General features: G+C 33.6%; 4 protein-coding genes across 5 annotated transcripts; 2 read left to right on the top strand and 2 right to left on the bottom strand.

Moving 5' to 3' along the window:
* Positions 1 to 1,497: 1,497 nt before the first annotated feature.
* Positions 1,498 to 2,953, bottom strand: LOC105625882 (dnaJ homolog subfamily A member 1). Its single transcript, XM_012207191.1, has 4 exons — positions 2,822 to 2,953; positions 2,431 to 2,728; positions 2,008 to 2,347; positions 1,498 to 1,927 (listed from the first exon to the last, which is right to left on the bottom strand). The coding sequence occupies exons 1-4, from the start codon at positions 2,951 to 2,953 to the stop codon at positions 1,498 to 1,500; spliced, it is 1,200 nt and encodes a 399-aa protein (XP_012062581.1).
* Positions 2,954 to 5,672: 2,719 nt separating this feature from the next.
* LOC105625880 (40S ribosomal protein S24) lies at positions 5,673 to 8,460 on the top strand. 2 transcript variants are annotated; one of them, XR_001046525.1, is made up of 5 exons: positions 5,673 to 5,728; positions 6,099 to 6,167; positions 6,246 to 6,569; positions 7,199 to 7,272; positions 8,154 to 8,458. XR_001046525.1 is itself a non-coding variant. In XM_012207190.1 (4 exons), exons 1-4 carry the CDS (start codon positions 5,726 to 5,728, stop codon positions 8,154 to 8,156), a joined length of 399 nt encoding a protein of 132 aa, XP_012062580.1. In that variant the 5' UTR covers positions 5,673 to 5,725; the 3' UTR covers positions 8,157 to 8,460. The 2 variants fall into 2 exon arrangements, 1 of the variants encoding a protein (XP_012062580.1); XM_012207190.1 differs by lacking the exon at positions 7,199 to 7,272 and having other exon boundaries at positions 8,154 to 8,460.
* Positions 8,461 to 8,487: 27 nt separating this feature from the next.
* Positions 8,488 to 10,402, bottom strand: LOC105625879 (cell wall integrity and stress response component 4-like). The gene is made up of 3 exons (XM_012207189.1): positions 10,327 to 10,402; positions 9,575 to 9,775; positions 8,488 to 9,260 (listed from the first exon to the last, which is right to left on the bottom strand). Exons 1-3 carry the CDS (start codon positions 10,400 to 10,402, stop codon positions 8,488 to 8,490), a joined length of 1,050 nt encoding a protein of 349 aa, XP_012062579.1.
* Positions 10,403 to 13,912: 3,510 nt separating this feature from the next.
* Positions 13,913 to 17,468, top strand: LOC105625878. The gene is made up of 2 exons (XM_012207188.1): positions 13,913 to 14,254; positions 14,754 to 17,468. The coding sequence occupies exons 1-2, from the start codon at positions 13,913 to 13,915 to the stop codon at positions 17,466 to 17,468; spliced, it is 3,057 nt and encodes a 1,018-aa protein (XP_012062578.1).
* Positions 17,469 to 18,352: the final 884 nt, after the last annotated feature.

Genomic DNA, 18,352 nt, shown 5'->3' with positions numbered 1-18,352 from the left:
TATATATATATATATATATATATATATATATATATATATATATATTTATAAAATTTAATTCTAACTTTAGCCATGTAATAATCACTGTCGAGCAGCTAGCTGATTATTGGAGAGATACAATTGGTACAGAGACAATCGCGATGTTCAAGAATATATGATACCTTTCATTATATTGTAACGATGGTATAGAACCCTTATGTTACATCTAAATAAATTTAAATTTTCTTATCATTGTGTAATGATAAGTACATACTTTTAGTAATCCTCTATTGAAAGAAATAACATGAGTATGTAGACGAATATTTACAATAAGCGAAAAAGAAATGAGTAAAATTTTTTAATGAATCACATCTTATTGAGAAGTGAACGAACGATGTCCATCGATTCACAGATATCGATAAACAATAAACGATATTAATAAAGGATGCAAGAGAATGGAATTAATTCTTTAAAGAATTGATTAATTTATTCTTTAAATAATGTAAAGTTATCATTTCAGACATTATATTAAAAATGAGATTTCAATCAGATTATATCGCTTGCTAGAAAGCACCAAATTATCAGATAATCACTGAATGCAAAAAATGAACAACTATTACTATTTATAACATATTATATAGGACCGTATATATGATAACATAAACTATAGAAATCAAAGTCTTAAACGGTCTAGTTGAGTCTTAAATACTTATATGATTCTTGTATGAATTTATATACTACGTATGTAGTCCCTAGAAATACGAAACGATTTTTCACGGCCGAAATAATTTTTCAGTCTTGAAAACGCTAACCCTACTAAACTACCGCAGATGCGAATAAGCATCAAATATTTGTTAAATTGCTAGTCAATTTAACTCGTGACATTACTGCGATATTTTAGTAGAGTTAGCGTTCTCAAGAAAATCATTTCGGTGTTTCGCGTTTCTAGGGACTATATATGTAGTATATAAATTCACACAAAAATCATACAAGCGTTTAAGATCCAGCTAAATCGTTTAAGGCTTTGATTTTTATAGTTGGTTTCACTATTTATACTGTAATAGTATCATTCGCATTTATCCTGTATCCATAATTATAATTCTCTATTCATCCCTATATACGATTTCATCTTGAGAAAATATCAGAAAGATATCCTAAAAAGTAGCTTAAAAGTTTCTACGAGAAGTCTGTCCATAAAAGATATCTCAATAAGATGCATCTTAGTAAGATACTTCATCACATTGGATCTTTTCATAATGAAATTGTTGATAATTGTTTACTTTCAAAATTATATAATTTTCATGTAACTGATAAAATTAAAGAATCAATAATTGCTGTACTCACTGGTTTTTTTTTGCACACGTCCAAACAGTAGAATTATATCTTTCTCGCTCATTGAATAGTTGGCCTACATATCCATTTTGTTTCTTTCTTTAGCATGATACAGAATCGAGCGAATGGGACAGAGTTTGAAATGAAAGAAACGGCTATGTTTATTACAGGGTTAGTGTAATCAAATTAATGTGTGGCACATTGGACTCGCGATGGACCTCCTTCGTCCTCTTCATACGCTTGTCTCGTGTCTCTCCGCCTTTGCTCCTGCTCAGGATCCAAGTCAGTAAGTAAACACTCCTCGGCACCGTCTGGAATTATAACCTCTTCCCTCGGTGGCAGACATTGTTCCAATGATGGAATAAGCGATGGGTCTATGCTCTTCGGGAAATTGACTATAAATTGTATTATAAGTCTGCCGTGTGTAAATGGATCTTTATAAATCGGCATGCCCTCGTTCAAGATGCATTTCAAGTCACCGTGTTTTGTCACAGTGCCGGGAAGTGAAGTTATCACTAGATCTCTACCATCCAAAGTACGAATAACTTTCTGGAATCCACATAATGCCTCTACGAGTTCTAGTTGCATTCGCATAATCAAATCATTTCTTGAACGCCTATAATTTAATTGATCGCAGCGTATTAGTAAGTTAAATAACTAGCTTCCTAATAAATATTCCATTAAAATACTACTAACTTGAATACATCATGATCTTTTTCTTCAAGAAGAATAACTATATCGCCAGGCTCCAAGTCTGGTTCTTGATCACCTTCACCACTGAAAGTTATCTTTTGACCATCAACCATTCCTGGATCAACGTGAACTTCAAGTATCTTTCTGTCTCTAATAGTCTTTCTTCCATTGCAATATTTGCAACGATCACGGGGATTAATACGTTCCCCTTGTCCTTTGCAATCTGCACACATGGTTTGTAAATGTTGTAACATTCCCGGACCTAACTGCTGGATTTGTACTTGCAAGCCGGAACCATGACACGTCGAACATTGTTCAACAGAACCTTTCTTTCCACCAACACCTAATCGAAAAACGACAAATATATTCTCCGTGTCTACACAGATATAGATCTTTTTAAAATTACAATCTCCATACAACCGTTACCTTCACATTTCTCACAAATAACATTCTTTTGCAGAGCCAATTTACGCACAGTTCCTTTGTAAAGTTCCTCGAGGGAAACTGATAATTGATGCATTACATCTTGACCTCTGCGTTCTCTCCTCCTCGCTCCTCGTCCGCCAAATCCTCCTCCAAAGAACATATCGAAGATGTCCATAGGAGAAGAGAAGCCACTGCCACCCATGCCACCTTCTTTCAAAGCCTGCTCACCACCTTGATCATAGATACGCTTCTTCTCTGGATTTGACAATACTTCGTACGCTTGAGAAATTTGTTTAAACTAAAACGGATATTTTATAATATTATATTATATTATGTTTTATTACATATAAACTAATCAATAAGTATTTTAAATGATAAGATTCATACAAACCTTTTCTCCTTCATTAGGATTTTTATCAGGATGATACTTTAAAGCGAGCTTTCTATAGGCCTTCTTCAAATCTTCCTGCGAGCATCCAGGCTTCACGCCCAATACATCATAAAATGTAGTTTCCTTAACCATTTTCACAATGTGTTAAGTAATTAGGGTTATATTAAATCACTCTGGCTGCTGTAAACAAGAAAAAATACTATAACAAACGCTTTAATTTTTTTATATCGCTATTAAATAGGTCTATTCTTTGTCATTGCACTGAACTGTACTAAAATTTTTTATATCTTGTTTGACACCAAACTTTGAATACATATTTTTCTTTTTTAAATGGATACATTTAATCTGCTAATAAAATAACATAAGAAAATTGAAGAAACATTGAATATACAGCTACAAGAATAGACCTGATGATATAATGCACAAAAAATTCTATCAAAATGTTACTGCCGATAAAACGACATCAGAGAATTCGAGGAAAAATAAATTCATTATATTGGTAAACTAAACAGCTCGTGACGTTACAACATATATGCGCATTGCAAGATCAAAAAGATAGACTAGTTCGACTCATAATTAATTCATAATTTTAAATGAAGAATATATCGTTTTTCTAGTGTTACATAATTGAATCTAGGCTCATAAATTTCAGTATGGTCAGATTTGATCAGATACATGTAACATAATAAATACATGTAACTTTGAGTCATTTTTATAAATATGTAAATTAATAAACAAGTTCAAGTTATATAAGATACAATGAATAACAAAAGAGCATTTAGCACCAGTAGTCCAAATGAGAGAACTTCCGGCTTAATGACCTCGAGTTTCAAGTTGTAGTTAATAGTGAAAATGGCAAAACTGAAAACAGGAAAGTCTTGTTGAAGCATAAATGCCCAATTGTACAAACACTTGTTTCTTCCTCCTTTTTCTCATTTTTACCACAACTGATTTCAAGCTTCGTAACGCATGCAGATATTTTTTCACGCAATTTTTTTACATGTGTTTGTAGAGGTAAAAGTCGTGTGCTCGCTCGTGAACTCAAAGAATAAATTAATGTAAAATACCCATGCGGAATTCATGCGAATTTCAAAATGGCGTCTACAGTAGGACTGGGAGTATACGATTGAATAGACCAGCGAGCGGAGTATTTCAAAAGGCGAGGCGCGTGCTGTGGACGCTTCCCGAACAAAGACCGCCTCTCCGAGCTTTCTAGAGCCTTCCATAGATATTACCGAGCACGCGGGTTCCCAAGTCGATCGAACGACAAAATCGATGTAACGAAGAATTTGCCAGATCGCTCGCGACGAATTTTTACGCTCGACGCACGTATTTACGCTATCACGAGAAAAACACATTTTCCTCGTGATAAACGACTCTACTTTTTCTTTTTTTTTTCCCTATCTCAATCTCCTTTTCTTAGCAGTAGCCGATGCCTTGATGAATCGTTAATCGACACGAGTCGTCGGGCAAGCGTGCCCGCAGACTTGGTAGCCAGGTTACTGGCTTCCATCTTTCTTTTCAAGCTCGTTGTTGCAACGAGAGAGTAGGTACATACTTGCCTGGCGATCAGTTCAATTCCCGCTTCGTAACGTTCATCAATGTGCAATCGTGTGAAATATATCGCCGCGCAACCTTCGACCGTCCGCCAAGCCAAGGCGCTCCTGCCCCCCCCCCCACACCCCTTCGCTGGTTTCGATGACCGTTACGCGGAGCTAAGCCAGGAAAAACCGCGATGAAATTCCGAATTCCCGACGTGGACAATGATTCCGGAAAATTTTATATAAATGTCTACGCCTTACGCGAGCACGCTAATCCCCGATTACACGTTTCTCAGGAAGAGAGAAAGAGAGGACGAATATCGCGAGCGGACCAACCGATCGATCGATCGCGCGACTTGGGCTGTCCGTTCAGTTCGTTGTTCACTCCCGGTCCACGCCGTCAGATCGGCTACGGCGAATGGATCGTCTTCCCTGACGACAAGATTACGAGAGCGAAGAGTCCCGCGATTCGCGAGAGTTACTTACCTGCGTAAACGACGAGGAGTGTAGAGTCGCTGTAGAGAATGACCGCGCACGTTTCGTGCGACGCCCGTTCTACCTTCGCGTCCGTGTTACAACGTTTCACGTACGAAACTGAGCCCGGATTCCGTGCGACTCCGTAATCCACCGTAGTCCGTGCGCCCACGTCGCCTAACGATATTGCCGCCTGCAGTGTATGTTCTCGAAACTTCCTAGGGAACGGCAGTGGTCAACGTCGGTCGTCGAGCCGACGGCTGAGCGCCAATCAGCTGCCGACGTTGGCGGAAGCGCTACGCGCACAGCGTCGGTCTCTTTCGAAAGTTCCCAGTTCCTTCACAAACTCGCGCGTCGATCATGCAGGTTTTTTTTTCGGTCGATATGACACTTTCTCTTTAAAAAATTATTTATAGATATAAAAAATATCTCGTGTTTTCTTCTGTTTTGTTTGTTACAAATTTCACACCACAGACTTCCATGCTTTTGTCTTTACTTTTTTTCTTTTGGAGCCTTTTTTTATTATTCTCGCTGTACTAATTCAAAGTACAGAAGTCTGCTTTTGGGATAATTTATTTTACAAGTTAAGATTTTTTAAAGTTATTAAGAGAGTTTACTTACAAATTTTAACTGTCAAATTTTAATACGATTTAATATTTTGAACTGTTTAAACGTGGTAACGTCAAACTTGAAAATTAAATAAAGGATTTTCAATTATTTTTAATCGATAATGCCGGTCGTAAATATAAACAATACAGTATTTTCTAACGTAAAATACACGCGAATATCCGGATACCGATGCTGCCGTGCAATCTTTCGTAGATGGCGGTGCATGTTTCCGAACGTCCCTTTTTCCAAGCGGTACGCTAAACAACGATAATTGACCAAGATGGTATGTAACTTGTATCGAAAAATTCTATAGTAATCATCCAACGAAACGTACAACATTCAATTAAATATTTAACAATAACATCTAACAAAATACGCGTTATGTATATCATGTTCAGAAAGTATCAATTATAGATACAGTAAAGTCAATCAAACATGACGTGACATAACCTCAATTGAGAAATACGTGTTTGTAATTGTTTGCGACCATTTGTAATGTTTTATGAGATAATAGATCATAAAATTAATTGAAGTTTGTTTTATCTGTCTTTACCAATTTATAGTATTCGTCTATTTCGATACTCTAAAGATTTCTTATAAGTAACCTGATCTAACCTATAAGTAAAGAAATGTATTTTGATTTTTGCTTACAGACGGAAGGTACAGCTACCATCAGGACGAGAAAGTTTATGACCAATCGACTTTTATGCCGAAAACAAATGGTGAGTGTGAGATTCGAGTATCCATTATTTCAATTCATTATCCCAGATGAGAATTTATACAATTTATTTTGATTGTAGGTCGTAGATGTTATTCATCCTGGCCAACCATCAGTTCGTAAAACCGAGATTCGAGAGAAATTAGCCAAGATGTATAAAGTGACTCCAGATGTTGTCTTTGTGTTTGGCTTTCAAACTAATTTTGGTGGTGGTAAATCTACTGGATTTGCACTTATCTATGACACCTTGGATTTTGCAAAGAAATTTGAACCTAAATATAGGTTAGCAAGGCACGGTCTCTTTGAAAAACAAAAACAAACAAGAAAACAACGTAAAGAACGCAAAAACAGAATGAAGAAAGTTAGGGGTACTAAAAAGAGTAAAGTTGGAGCAGCGTCTAAAAAGGTAAGCAAAATAATATATTTCGAATATTTTTTTTCCATAAACATTTCTTACTCTATTACTCTAACATTAATGTTATAATATTACAAAAAATTTCTTTATTCTCTTAATGCTTTTCAGTATCAAATATCTTATGCATGTTTCTTTCTTTTTTTGATCACATGGGTTTTAATCTCTTATATCAATATTGTAATTGTTTTTAAATTGTATGTTCTATCCGATGGTGTAATTTTTTCTTTGTTTTCATTCAATTAATTGATTATATTAATGCACTATTCTATTTAATAAAATCAGTTTGTATATATTGGAAGTTCTTACAGCAATTTAAATTCTTAATATTATTAAATAGATAATTTTAAAGAAACATGATAAATGTTCATATATGTTAAAAAGTTAGATTCAGTAGATTTGTAAAATTTGATTGATTTAACTTTTTACATTTCTCACACAGTACAATAGTTGTGTGACATGTTTTACTTATGAGAGAATAATGAAAAATAAAAATGAAAAATATTAAATATTTTTTTTTATTGATAACATAATATTCATGGGCAATTCAGAAATAAATTTTCCTTTGGTTTGATGTCTATTATGCATGCTACGGTGGTATACGCTTTTTATTTACATTCTAGGGAAGGAAATAGAGAAATGATCATCATTTGTACTACAGACTTCTGGAGGAGCAATTTCTTATTGCTTAATCAGGGTCAGCATGCAAATCTTTTAAGTTTCATACTTTTGTTCTGTATGAGCTATTTTTTTTATTCTTAACAGCATAAATACATGTTATATTTTTACGATTTATTTATTATTTTATTAATCATGTAATTCTAATATTCCAATAGTTTGTTAATACATAGTAGTATAAAAATATAATATTTTATTTCCATGATATGAAAATACAATAATCTTACATGCACTATTATATTTTCATGTCATACAATAAGTATCTGTGAGGATGTAGAGTATAGATTTAGAAACTGTATAATTAGGTATAAGACTTAATTATTTATATTTGCATTTTGCTACGTAATAATTTAATTCTGAACTTACACTAACATATTATCTGTATCACTGCAATTAAAATTAAAATTAAACTTTTACTATAGTAATCAAATTGTTTTAAAAGTAATTGCTAAATTAGATTACATCTTTCAAAAAAAAAAAGAAATTAAACTTGTGAGCTTATAATTAACTTTCCCTTGCTCAAAAATTTCAATGAATCATAAATATATTAACAAAATAACAATTTTATTTTATTTTAAAGTTTATTCTGTGTTACATTTGCATTTTATATTAATATAAAATTAAGTATGCACGAAAATTGCTAAGGTTTAAACAATTTTGTGTGAAAATTGAATATACGTGAATTGAATTGAATTTTTTATGCATATATTTTTTATATTTAACTAATACACTTGAGGGAAAACATGCTTTATATATTAATTACAGATATGTAAATGTATGTGTGCTATCCTATTGCTATAACTATTTGTATTAAAATTGGTTATGTGCATGTTAAAAAGTTGATTTTAAATAAAAAAAGATATATTATTTTTTAATACATACACATTTTTTTTCTTACAGTAAAAGAAGCCATCTTGAAGACCACACAATCATCGACGTAAAAGTTATTATATTTTACTATGGAATAGCGCCGGAATTATAATAAATTTTACGGAATAAACGTGTTCTTCTTGATGAAAACCTGTTTATCACATTTTTCTTGACATCTTGTAACAATGCCTTGTTAAAAAATTTATTATATTGAATTAATGCGCTATTATTTTTTTTAACTTTTTAATTTTCAGTATATTAATATTTTTATATCTAATCAATATGTATTTACAACTTACATACTTAAAACTTTATTAAAAACCATTGAAGATATATACCTGAATTTTTTTATGATATACAATCTTTAAAACGTTATAACTTCGGCAGATGCTGGACGAGGTTTTTTTGTGGTACGTTTATTAACGGTTTCATTATCTTCTACTCGCTTGTTATGGAAAGGTAAAATTTGTTCGGTGGATGTTTCGGGTGAAACATTGATAGTAGTAGTAGTAATTAATTCCTTAGAAGACGTATTGTCTGCTTCATTAGAAACTGCAGATTCGATAGATGTTTCGATCGATTTGATAGAAGTTAGATCAGTGGATGATGTCGATGTGACAGAAAACATAGTAGTATCAACTGACGAAACAATTGATTCGGTAATTGACTCGGTAGATGTAGAATCAGTAGGTGCTGCAACCGGTACACTATTCATTACAACAGATTCACTGGAAGTTATCATTTCTTCACTTGATGAATCAACTTCTATATTCGGCTCTATAGAAGTTATTTGGGTAGTAAGTGGAATCGATTCGGTAGAAGTCACGATGGCCTCGGTGGTTGCAGTTGATTCAGTAAAAGTTAAATCTGATTGCGTTTGAGTAACAGTTTGGGTTGTATGTTGCCTCGATGTAGTCAATTCGATCTTTGGTGTAATCGTTGGAGGTTGTGTAGTTTTCGGAATTTCTGTTGGAAGTTTACTGAAATCAGGTGTCCAGTCGGTCCTAAATATAGGAGGCATAACGTCCCATTCATCCGAATCACTGTCCCCGTAGTCATTGCCTGTAATTTTCCGGATGATGTACCAGTTACCAATCCGGACGCCCCAATCTCGTTTTGGGTCGAACGATATGCTAGCTATTAGTACGAAAAAATTGACAAAATACGAAAGTTAAATCTGAGTCGTCTAGAAGTTGTTTAGAAGGATGTAATCTCGTGGAAACTTTTGAAAAATATACGTGGTATTATACGCTGTAATCCTAATTGTATCTCTCATACAACATTCGCGAGTGACGCATCACGTAAAACGTCGAAATCGCTCAATTATGTTCCGTAGCGAAGCATAAACACGTGATTTGACATCCAACGCGAGTTTTGCTATGTGACAAAGAATTGAAGAAAAATTTTATGGATACTGATTCTTAAGTTTTATGTTATTGAACTTTGCTTACACAAATCTAAGAACAAGCCTGGGTAACTCGATATTCGACTCTCTAAGGTCTTATCAATATTCAAAATATCCTGTGGTGATAAGTTCGGAGTTGGACTATCTTTGCCAAACCATTCACGCCATTTTCCCACAATTCGGTCCTTGATCATTTTAAACCAATCTCGTATTGTTTCTCCAAATCCAGTTGATCGACCTGTTCCATCTACGACAAATGTTTGCGTTCAGCAGGATATTAAAAATTTATAGGACTTGTAACAGGATTGGTCACTAGGCACACAATTGAGTAGTACAATTTAACTGCAATCTTATTAAATTCTTTTTTAATTTATATAATTTTGTAAATTTGGAATAAATCATGGCGTAAATCAGGAATCTGAACATTTAATCATATACTTATTGATGTTATATCATAGATATCTATCTTTGCTTAAAGATATTGAATTAAGTTTCATTTAAATTTATAAAACAATTTGGATACTAGGTGCTTTCCAGCAAGCGCCACAGACGACACAATGTAACACCACTTGCTGGAAGACACACTAACATTTCCATTTCTTTTCGCACGAAACTGGAAACCGTGACACTATATTCTTTTTTTTTTCTCTCTTGAATCGGGACAACTATTCATTTCAAGAACTTGAGAAACTGAAATATGTATTTACTTCAACTATAATATCGATTATTTCAATGCACTTCATTATCCTCTACACTATACGACGTAATTAATTTATAAATAACTACAATATACACCACCTCTATCGAAAATCGGTGTCGGCGTAGCGAGTTGACAGGTAAGGAGCAGCAGTAAGATACCCGAAAGTGGTCGCATTTTTGCAATCGGACAAACAACATCACTCTGCGTGCGGGTATAGAAGCGCGTGCCGTTTTATATATCCTTCGGCGGAAGCGCATAGCATGACGATCTCGTTAGTGCCACAATTTTATCGAGAAATCAAGCTAAGCCTGCATGCGCTAACGAAAACAGCATCGGCCTCGTTGCATTCGTTCCGATCTGTTCCGATCTCATCTCTCAATCGGTTAATATCATCGTTATTTTGTACAATACATACATAACTTACAACAAGAGAATCCGAATCTCGTTATGCACAGCAAGATGGCTAGTCACTTATTCCGCGAACCTACGACATCACGCTATTGTGCTGTGTTACGTATGAACGCAAATTACATACGTTTATCCGTGATTACCCATGTGGACTGAGTTGGCTGGCCGGTCTAAAACGGGCTATCAATTGATTACCCATTTGCACACTATTAATTCACGATTTATATAATTTTCTACTATTACGCTTGTCCGCACTTCTAATATCAGAATTATTAGAAAGAAATTTCTAATAATCTCCTAATTTCGTTTGACTGTTCGTTTTCTTTAAATTTTTGTTATCAGGGCAAATGACAAATGATGCTTAGGGTTCTAATAAGGATACCGTTGGAAAATGAGAATATATTACATATACTTTTTTTACAATAATTGCATTGCAGTAACTTCAGATTCAGATCAATTTAGAAACTTTTGTAAACAACCTACCAACACCTAAGATGAATCTTTCCCCAGTAAAAAAAAAATGCATTCCTTCCGTAAAATGAGAACATGTTTAGTAGAACATCAGTTGATGCAAGATTTAATGGGAATCGAGTGCTTTCCAGTGATCTAGAATGAATTATTAGATATTTTCGCGATCGACTGTAAACGAACATGACAATGGAAACTATTATTGTCCATATTATTATAAATTTTGCTAACGTATTATTTGGCATCAAGTGCCGTGTAGGTAAAGACACGTGAGAACAGTTTTCCCAATCGTGATATATATGTATCGATCAAATAAGGGGTTTTCGCAACAGAATGAATATCTGCCGTTAGACCATCACCCAAGTTTCCGAGTTTTCAGGTATTCAGCCCTAATAGGACTTGTAATTATGACATAGTTATAAGTGAACCGTCATAAAATTAATCATAGCCGAAATAAAACAAGACTTGGCCTGTCACGTGCCAGGTAAAAATGGACTCGTCCAGAATTGGGTTACATATTCACGTCTCTCTCGTCATCTTTCGATCCTATATCCCTTAAGTTCGGTCCTACGAACGTTTGATACTTGATCGCACGCATTATTTTTGTGCTTCAACAATTCTTACTGTGCGCATGAGTCTACCGTAAAGAGAACGGACGCTGAGGTTACACGACAGTCTGCTCTGGATCTGTTGACGAAGTCGGACTACGTTACATGACGAGCATACGAAATCGACTGTGTCTGCTCGAAATCTCAGGTAAATGAACATTTTTAACAATAATCATCGATAACGATGGATATCTCATCGCCACGATATTGAGTCGCGTAATAGATGTAAATTATATGCCTATATTACACGTAATTTAGGAGTCCCAAGTTTCGTACAGAGACGACGTATACGTAGACATGTGTGCGTTGGGTTATGTCACGTATAACGGATTTTCAATACATAGATCGTATTATATGGGAATCTTCCCGTTGGGCGAAACTAGATATAGGCGTGTACAAGTAATACGTAACCGAAATCGAGATGGGACGTAAAATTCGACGAGAATTGCCTTATCTCCAAACTTGGACTCGTCCAGGGTTCTCGACTATTCTCGACTATTCTCAAGTCTACACCGTCCAATCGCGTAATAGTACGCAGTGACGGAATGGTAATCGCAAAAACCTATTACTTAATTATATTTGACAAAAAATTTTTAGATAAAATATTTTTTTTGCAAAGTATAGCAAAATGTATTGTCGAACGTTTATCAATTACGAAACGTAAAACAATATATCGTGGAAAATTTGAGAACATTAAAATTCACATAGTTTGCCCAGATTTATAAGATATATAAGGTCTGTGTTCACGAGTCCTCAGTCCGATCAATATCCTTAGTTTTGTTCCCAATAATATCGAAGTATAGTACAACAGCGAACAATCGGAAGTATTATATTTTGATATTTTCAGTAATTTTTCAAAATAATTCTATAATTGTATCAAAATAATCCTATATAATTGAACATAAGAATTTATACGTATAATTTAACGGATTAATCTAATTTGAACGTTAAAGTAAATTGATAAACAAATTTTAATTTACCATTATGTTAAATAAATTAAATGGAAAGTCAATAACATTTGATTAAGGAACATTCCTTTAATAACGCCAGTCGGATTGAATTCTCAGCTGCTCTTGGAAACCTTAGTAAGTACTAGGATATGCTTAGTATATACTGGGATAATTATATAAATTCTAATTATATAAACAAATAAAGAGATTTATGAGATCGGATCATATTTTTGTTGACCCTCATTGACTTTCATTGCGATATCTCTTTTTTACGAGAGATATCGATATTTGGAAACTGACGATTTAATTCGTACGTTAAATACTTTGACTAGTCGTACAATTCTAATTTTAATAACAAACAACGTTCATTCTGATCGTTCCTAATAGAAATTTCTTCGGAAATTTCCGTTGAACTTACATCTTGCAAAGTTTATATACCAATTTGATACTTGACTTTTGGGAATTGGGTTAATGCGTGTTTCGATCGAGATGTAAGATTATCGTGTTTTTAGGAGAAAACCCTTTTCCCTTCTGCTGTTCCCAATTAAAGATAGAATTAGACGATGCTCGATTTCTTGAATGATAAGTATGCATGCAATCATGCCTGCTCTGATGTATGCTAGAATTAGAATTCGTTCATACATCAAGCGCTACATGCTGATCAATGCTTGATATATATTATAGATTCCTAAGTCTGTATATTTTGTTTATTACGTAATATTACGCAATATGATGCAATACCCATTGATATCGTGATATGATTGAATTGGAAGAATTTTCAGAGAATATCGATTCGTTTGTTTGAGATTAGTCTTTATAACTGATGATTACTGATGGAACACGCCAAGTAACGATTGTTTTTATTAATATTGTTAATACGTATCGCTAAATTCGTTTGTTTTAGTTATACTCTTAGTTACACCTCTCGCCTGTATCTTCTCCTACTCTCTAAAGTTTGATTTTATAATTAATATTGTGTAGGCATAAAATACGAACGAAAGTTCACCGAAGTAAACAGTCCCAGTTGGTTCCCATCAGTACCCATCGGACTAGTGCCACCTATCCAGCACTGGGATCAGTCCGAATCATTTCGATAGTGGTCGAGCTGGCTGGGTCGGGTTGAGAAGGCTCAGCACAAACACGTCCCTTCTATCGAATAAGGATAGGCGAACTGAGAAGACACGAGGAAAGGAGTCGACAATAAAGGGTCGTAACGCATCGAAAAGAGAGGGACTATCGTCGTAGCGATCATGTGGAATGGCGCCGAGAAAGAGACATGCAGTGATGCGATAGCGGTAGAATCTAAGAAAGATGCCGAGATTGCCGAGAATCGCTCAGCCAGTGACCAACAGTTCGCGAGCAACAACACCAACGTTCCCGTTTCGGAAGGGATTCAAGTACGATCTGTTTTCCCGCAGATTGCATCGTTCGCATCCTGTCCTAGGATGGCTGACGATACCGTGACCATCCCCGGGGACACGAATGAAACAACAATATTGATACCGCCTCCAAATGTCGCCGAATTCCAGATTGAATGCAAGACGGAACCGGGCACTGAATTGGGCAACTCGATCGACGACCCATTGGTATTTGTAAGTGTGGGAATATATGAGTTTGCTCCGTCAATCGTGTCACTTATGTATATATAATGTCGAAATGCTCATTATTTAAATTTTAGAAAGATTCGTTTTCTGCCCCTTTGAAAAAGATATTGAAAAATGCTATTGTTTCGTTAACAATTATTTTACCGCGCTTTTCATGTTTGTGTTGGTTAGGATTGCCAATGACTCGATTGCCAATGTTTTGTATTATTATATTTTGATTTTGTTGCTTATTGTTACTTATTGTTTATAATCTGTCGTTATTTACGAGAATAATCTAATCTGTTGCAACAATCATTAGCTTTTTGCTGGAAAAACTTCGATCACTGATTTTTGGTTATGTCTCTGAAGCTTACAATGTTACATGATTATATGAAATTACTAATTTTTGTTTTACTTTAATTAGTATTTTACACTAAGATGTAAAATACAAAGAAAGATAAACAAAATATATCATGTATAATTGAAAATTATATATTTTCTATTACAGGATGAATCCTCAATACACATTCCGGTATTCGCACCTACGATAAAGGCTCCAGTTGTTTTATTGGAGAGATGTGATAAAATTTGGGAAACATTACAATTAATAAAGACTGTACAGGTTGAGAAGCCAACAGTGCTAACTGATGATGATTGTGATAAAAATGAAGAGGAAAAAAATAAGGAGAAAGTGCAGCATTTGGATGAGGTTGAACAATCTGAATCACATGTCAAAAATCAACCTAAATTAAGAAGTGATAATACAATGCCACCTTTTAAAGTTTCTGTCGTAAGAACGAAGAAATTATATCCTTGCACTATCTGTGGTATCCAATACTTGGAAAGACGATCCTTAAGAAAGCATTCGGAAAAAGTACATGGAATTGTCATTCCCTTACTTATTCAACGTAAACGTTTGAAACGTAAAACTTTAAACAAAAAGAATTTCGATGGACCCAGTCAAGTTTCTTCTATTAGCAAAGAAAATAACAATTCTGAAAAGGTTTATGATAATAAAAATTCATGTGAAAAGATCACTGCAAAGACAAAACTTACCAACATTGAAACTACTACTGCTTCACCACCTGTTCTATCGGAACGGTTTGTCAAGTGTACATTATGTCAGCAAAAAGTATTATCTTTAAGGAAACATTTAACTAATTATCATAAAATTGGAGGTTCTACAAGTGTAATGGAACAGCTAGAATCATCATTATTGAGTGAGCCTAAAACATCACCTGGAGATAAACGAATTACATTAAAAAATGAACCTCAAGATGGATTTCGCTTAATGGACAATGAAAATGATACTCATAGAACATCCAAAGTCCAAGGAAAAAGAAAATATAAATTGTCTTATCCTAGAAAGAAACGCAAGTTGAATAATGAACGTTATGCATTTGTTCAGAATCCGCCCACTATTGCAAAGGAAGAAATTTTAAATGCTTATACATATAAATGTGACATTTGCTTGGGATTTTATAAAACTGCCCATGGTTTGTACAAACATAAACGCATTCACAAATTACGTGGAGAAACTAAACAAAATTTTCATAAATTCACATGTAGATACTTTAATTCACCATTTAATAAGAACTACAAATCTTCCACAAAGTATGCTAATACTGCAAACAATGCTAACAATAGAATAGATGAAAAGGCTACATTGCAATTAAATAATTCCAAGCGTAATCAAAATAGTTCAATTTCTAATCGAGCTATCCGATACAATGAAAGAATTAACAAAAATAATGAAACTACTTGTATATGTGGAAGATCATTTCGAAATCCTCATACCTTGTTCCTTCATAAAAAGAATTGTGATTTATGTCAAAATGAGGATATAGTAAAGAGCAGTAGGGTCAGTAGTGATAGAGACTCTGGTATTGGCATTAACATAACAATCAAGAAACGAAATGATTCATATGAGATAGTTGGTAAAGATGACGAAGATAAACTCCAAAATTCTAAAACACGTCTCAAAGAAGATACTTCATCTATGTCTCGCACATCTAATTATACCAAAGATTTCACTAAAGCGTCCACTAAACAACAAGTATCAGATACATCTGATTCATCTAAATACAGTAAAGATCATAGTATTTTGAAGTTAGAAGATACAGATGAAGATGTAATCATTGATATTGAAGACGATGTACAAATTGCTCTTGATGAAAATAATACAACAAAACAGATGATTGCACAAGAAAACGGCAAGCAGAATTCAAAGTTGGAAAGTAATACAAAAGATGGAAAAATTGAAAAAATTTTCAATAAAGTCAATACATTAAAGCAAATATGTCAAAAGGTTCTCGACATTCGTAAATTCGGAAATATAGAAAATAAGAATAAAGAATATAACCAAATTAAAAAACCGTGCAAGGAAAATAATAAAGTTAAAAATCAAGAAATACATCAAAACAAACGGGAATTACGGTCTACAAATAAACGATATCTTTATTCCAAAATGAAGTCGGAGTATTCCCATAATGAAACAAAGGTTCGTACGATGCAATTTAAACCAATGATATGTGGATATTGTAAGGAACAATTTAATAATATTAAGTTATATGATAATCATCAATGTACTGTTACAAAAGGCAGATCATTTGATGAATTTTCGCTACAGTTGCGATGTTTTTTTTGTAAAGAAATGCTAAATAGTTACAACGAATTTGATAACCATATGAGATTCAAACATTTTGATCATGGCTATCATTGCTTCCAATGTCCCGAACGATTCACGAGTGATAAAGGACGATTATCCCATTTTCATTTAGACCATAACGATTTGATTTGTAGATTTTGTAATAAAAAAATTACTATTTCCTTAAAGACTCCACATGAAGGTTATCATTTAGGTTTTGGTTATCCTTGCCATAAATGTAAAAAGGCTTATACAAATAATAGGAATCTTTCTTATCATAAATACACGATACATTTTAATGGAGCTGATAACTTGGTAACTTGTACTATATGCTTGAAATCTGTGAAACTCAAAACTTTCCGTGGTCATATGAAATGTCATAAACACAATGCTTGTTATTTTTGTGGCAAAGTATTTTCTGATAGAGTAGGTTTAGAATACCATACCATGATGAATCATGGTACAAATTCCAAGTTAAAATGTAATATCTGTGGTACACGATTTTATACTAAGAAACAGCTTGAAAGACACGAGAAGATTGATGGATGCAATAAAGAGGCATGCAACAGAGAATGAAAAATTAAACTATAACAGAATATTGAGAATATTTTTTTGTTAAAAAAAAATATATATATATATATATATATATGGAGAAAAACGAATCAACAAGGAAAGACTTCTCTCGTGAAATTAGAATAAAATTAGAATCCTCGAAAACTTGTATTTCTCAACTATAACTTTATAGAAACAAAATATGATAGCATAATTTCAAAACAACGTTATGTCGAATTTTGCGAGCTTGCTTCGTACCTCGAACACGAGTTCTATTTGCGAGTCTCTAGGACGCGACATCCGCCGAAGTATCACTGCTTTCGCGCGACTACCAGATCTACCAGGTCATATAGATGCGCATTTAAAGGATTGATTTTGATTTTATCCTAATGAATTTTTTCCTAATTATGTATAGTTTGTATATGTGTAAAATTACGCTATCATACATCGTTCAGAAGTTATAGCAAAAAAAAAGAATGATAATTGATTTTATCCCATAAACATAGTGGTTACTAATTTTTAAAAAATACGTATCAAATATGTTCATCCCTTCTGTAAACCCACCAAGTTTCATTAAAAATCGAAGAAGGGGTCTTGTAAGATGAAAACTGCTATCACAATTGAAACTTGTGTTGAATTATTTTCAAGCTAATTACGATATGCAGGAGATGTGTTTCGCGTTAGTAACTGTTATTCTCAATATGTGTACACACAAATTAAATTTCATAATTTTGTATACAAGTTTTATAGCGAATTCAGTTGGACGCTCTAGTGCACATATTAAAACTATTATACACTAATTTAAAAGTGTAAAAATAAAATATAAATATATTGAATTTCATGATTTAATCCATTATTATACTTATATATATATATATATATATATATATATATATATATATATATAT

Source organism: Atta cephalotes (assembly GCF_000143395.1).
Source record: "Atta cephalotes unplaced genomic scaffold scaffold00004, whole genome shotgun sequence".
Classification (NCBI taxonomy): domain Eukaryota; kingdom Metazoa; phylum Arthropoda; class Insecta; order Hymenoptera; family Formicidae; genus Atta; species Atta cephalotes.
This window is presented reverse-complemented; position numbering and strand designations above follow the sequence as displayed.

Bases quoted from the DNA above. Each gene is read 5' to 3' on its own strand.
- LOC105625880 (XM_012207190.1), top strand. The intron at 6,168-6,245 runs GTGAGTGTGAGA...TTTTGATTGTAG, and splicing joins TTTTATGCCGAAAACAAATG to GTCGTAGATGTTATTCATCC.
- LOC105625878 (XM_012207188.1), top strand. From the start codon at position 13,913: ATGTGGAATGGCGCCGAGAAAGAGACATGCAGTGATGCGATAGCGGTA. The intron at 14,255-14,753 runs GTAAGTGTGGGA...TTTCTATTACAG, and splicing joins TCGACGACCCATTGGTATTT to GATGAATCCTCAATACACAT.
- LOC105625882 (XM_012207191.1), bottom strand. From the start codon at position 2,953: ATGGTTAAGGAAACTACATTTTATGATGTATTGGGCGTGAAGCCTGGA. The intron at 2,348-2,430 runs GTAACGGTTGTA...TTTTTCGATTAG, and splicing joins TATTTGTGAGAAATGTGAAG to GTGTTGGTGGAAAGAAAGGT. The intron at 1,928-2,007 runs GTTAGTAGTATT...ATTAAATTATAG, and splicing joins AAAGATCATGATGTATTCAA to GCGTTCAAGAAATGATTTGA.
- LOC105625879 (XM_012207189.1), bottom strand. From the start codon at position 10,402: ATGCGACCACTTTCGGGTATCTTACTGCTGCTCCTTACCTGTCAACTC. The intron at 9,776-10,326 runs GTGGTGTATATT...CATTTGTCGTAG, and splicing joins GACACCGATTTTCGATAGAG to ATGGAACAGGTCGATCAACT. The intron at 9,261-9,574 runs GTAAGCAAAGTT...TCGTACTAATAG, and splicing joins AGGCTTGTTCTTAGATTTGT to CTAGCATATCGTTCGACCCA.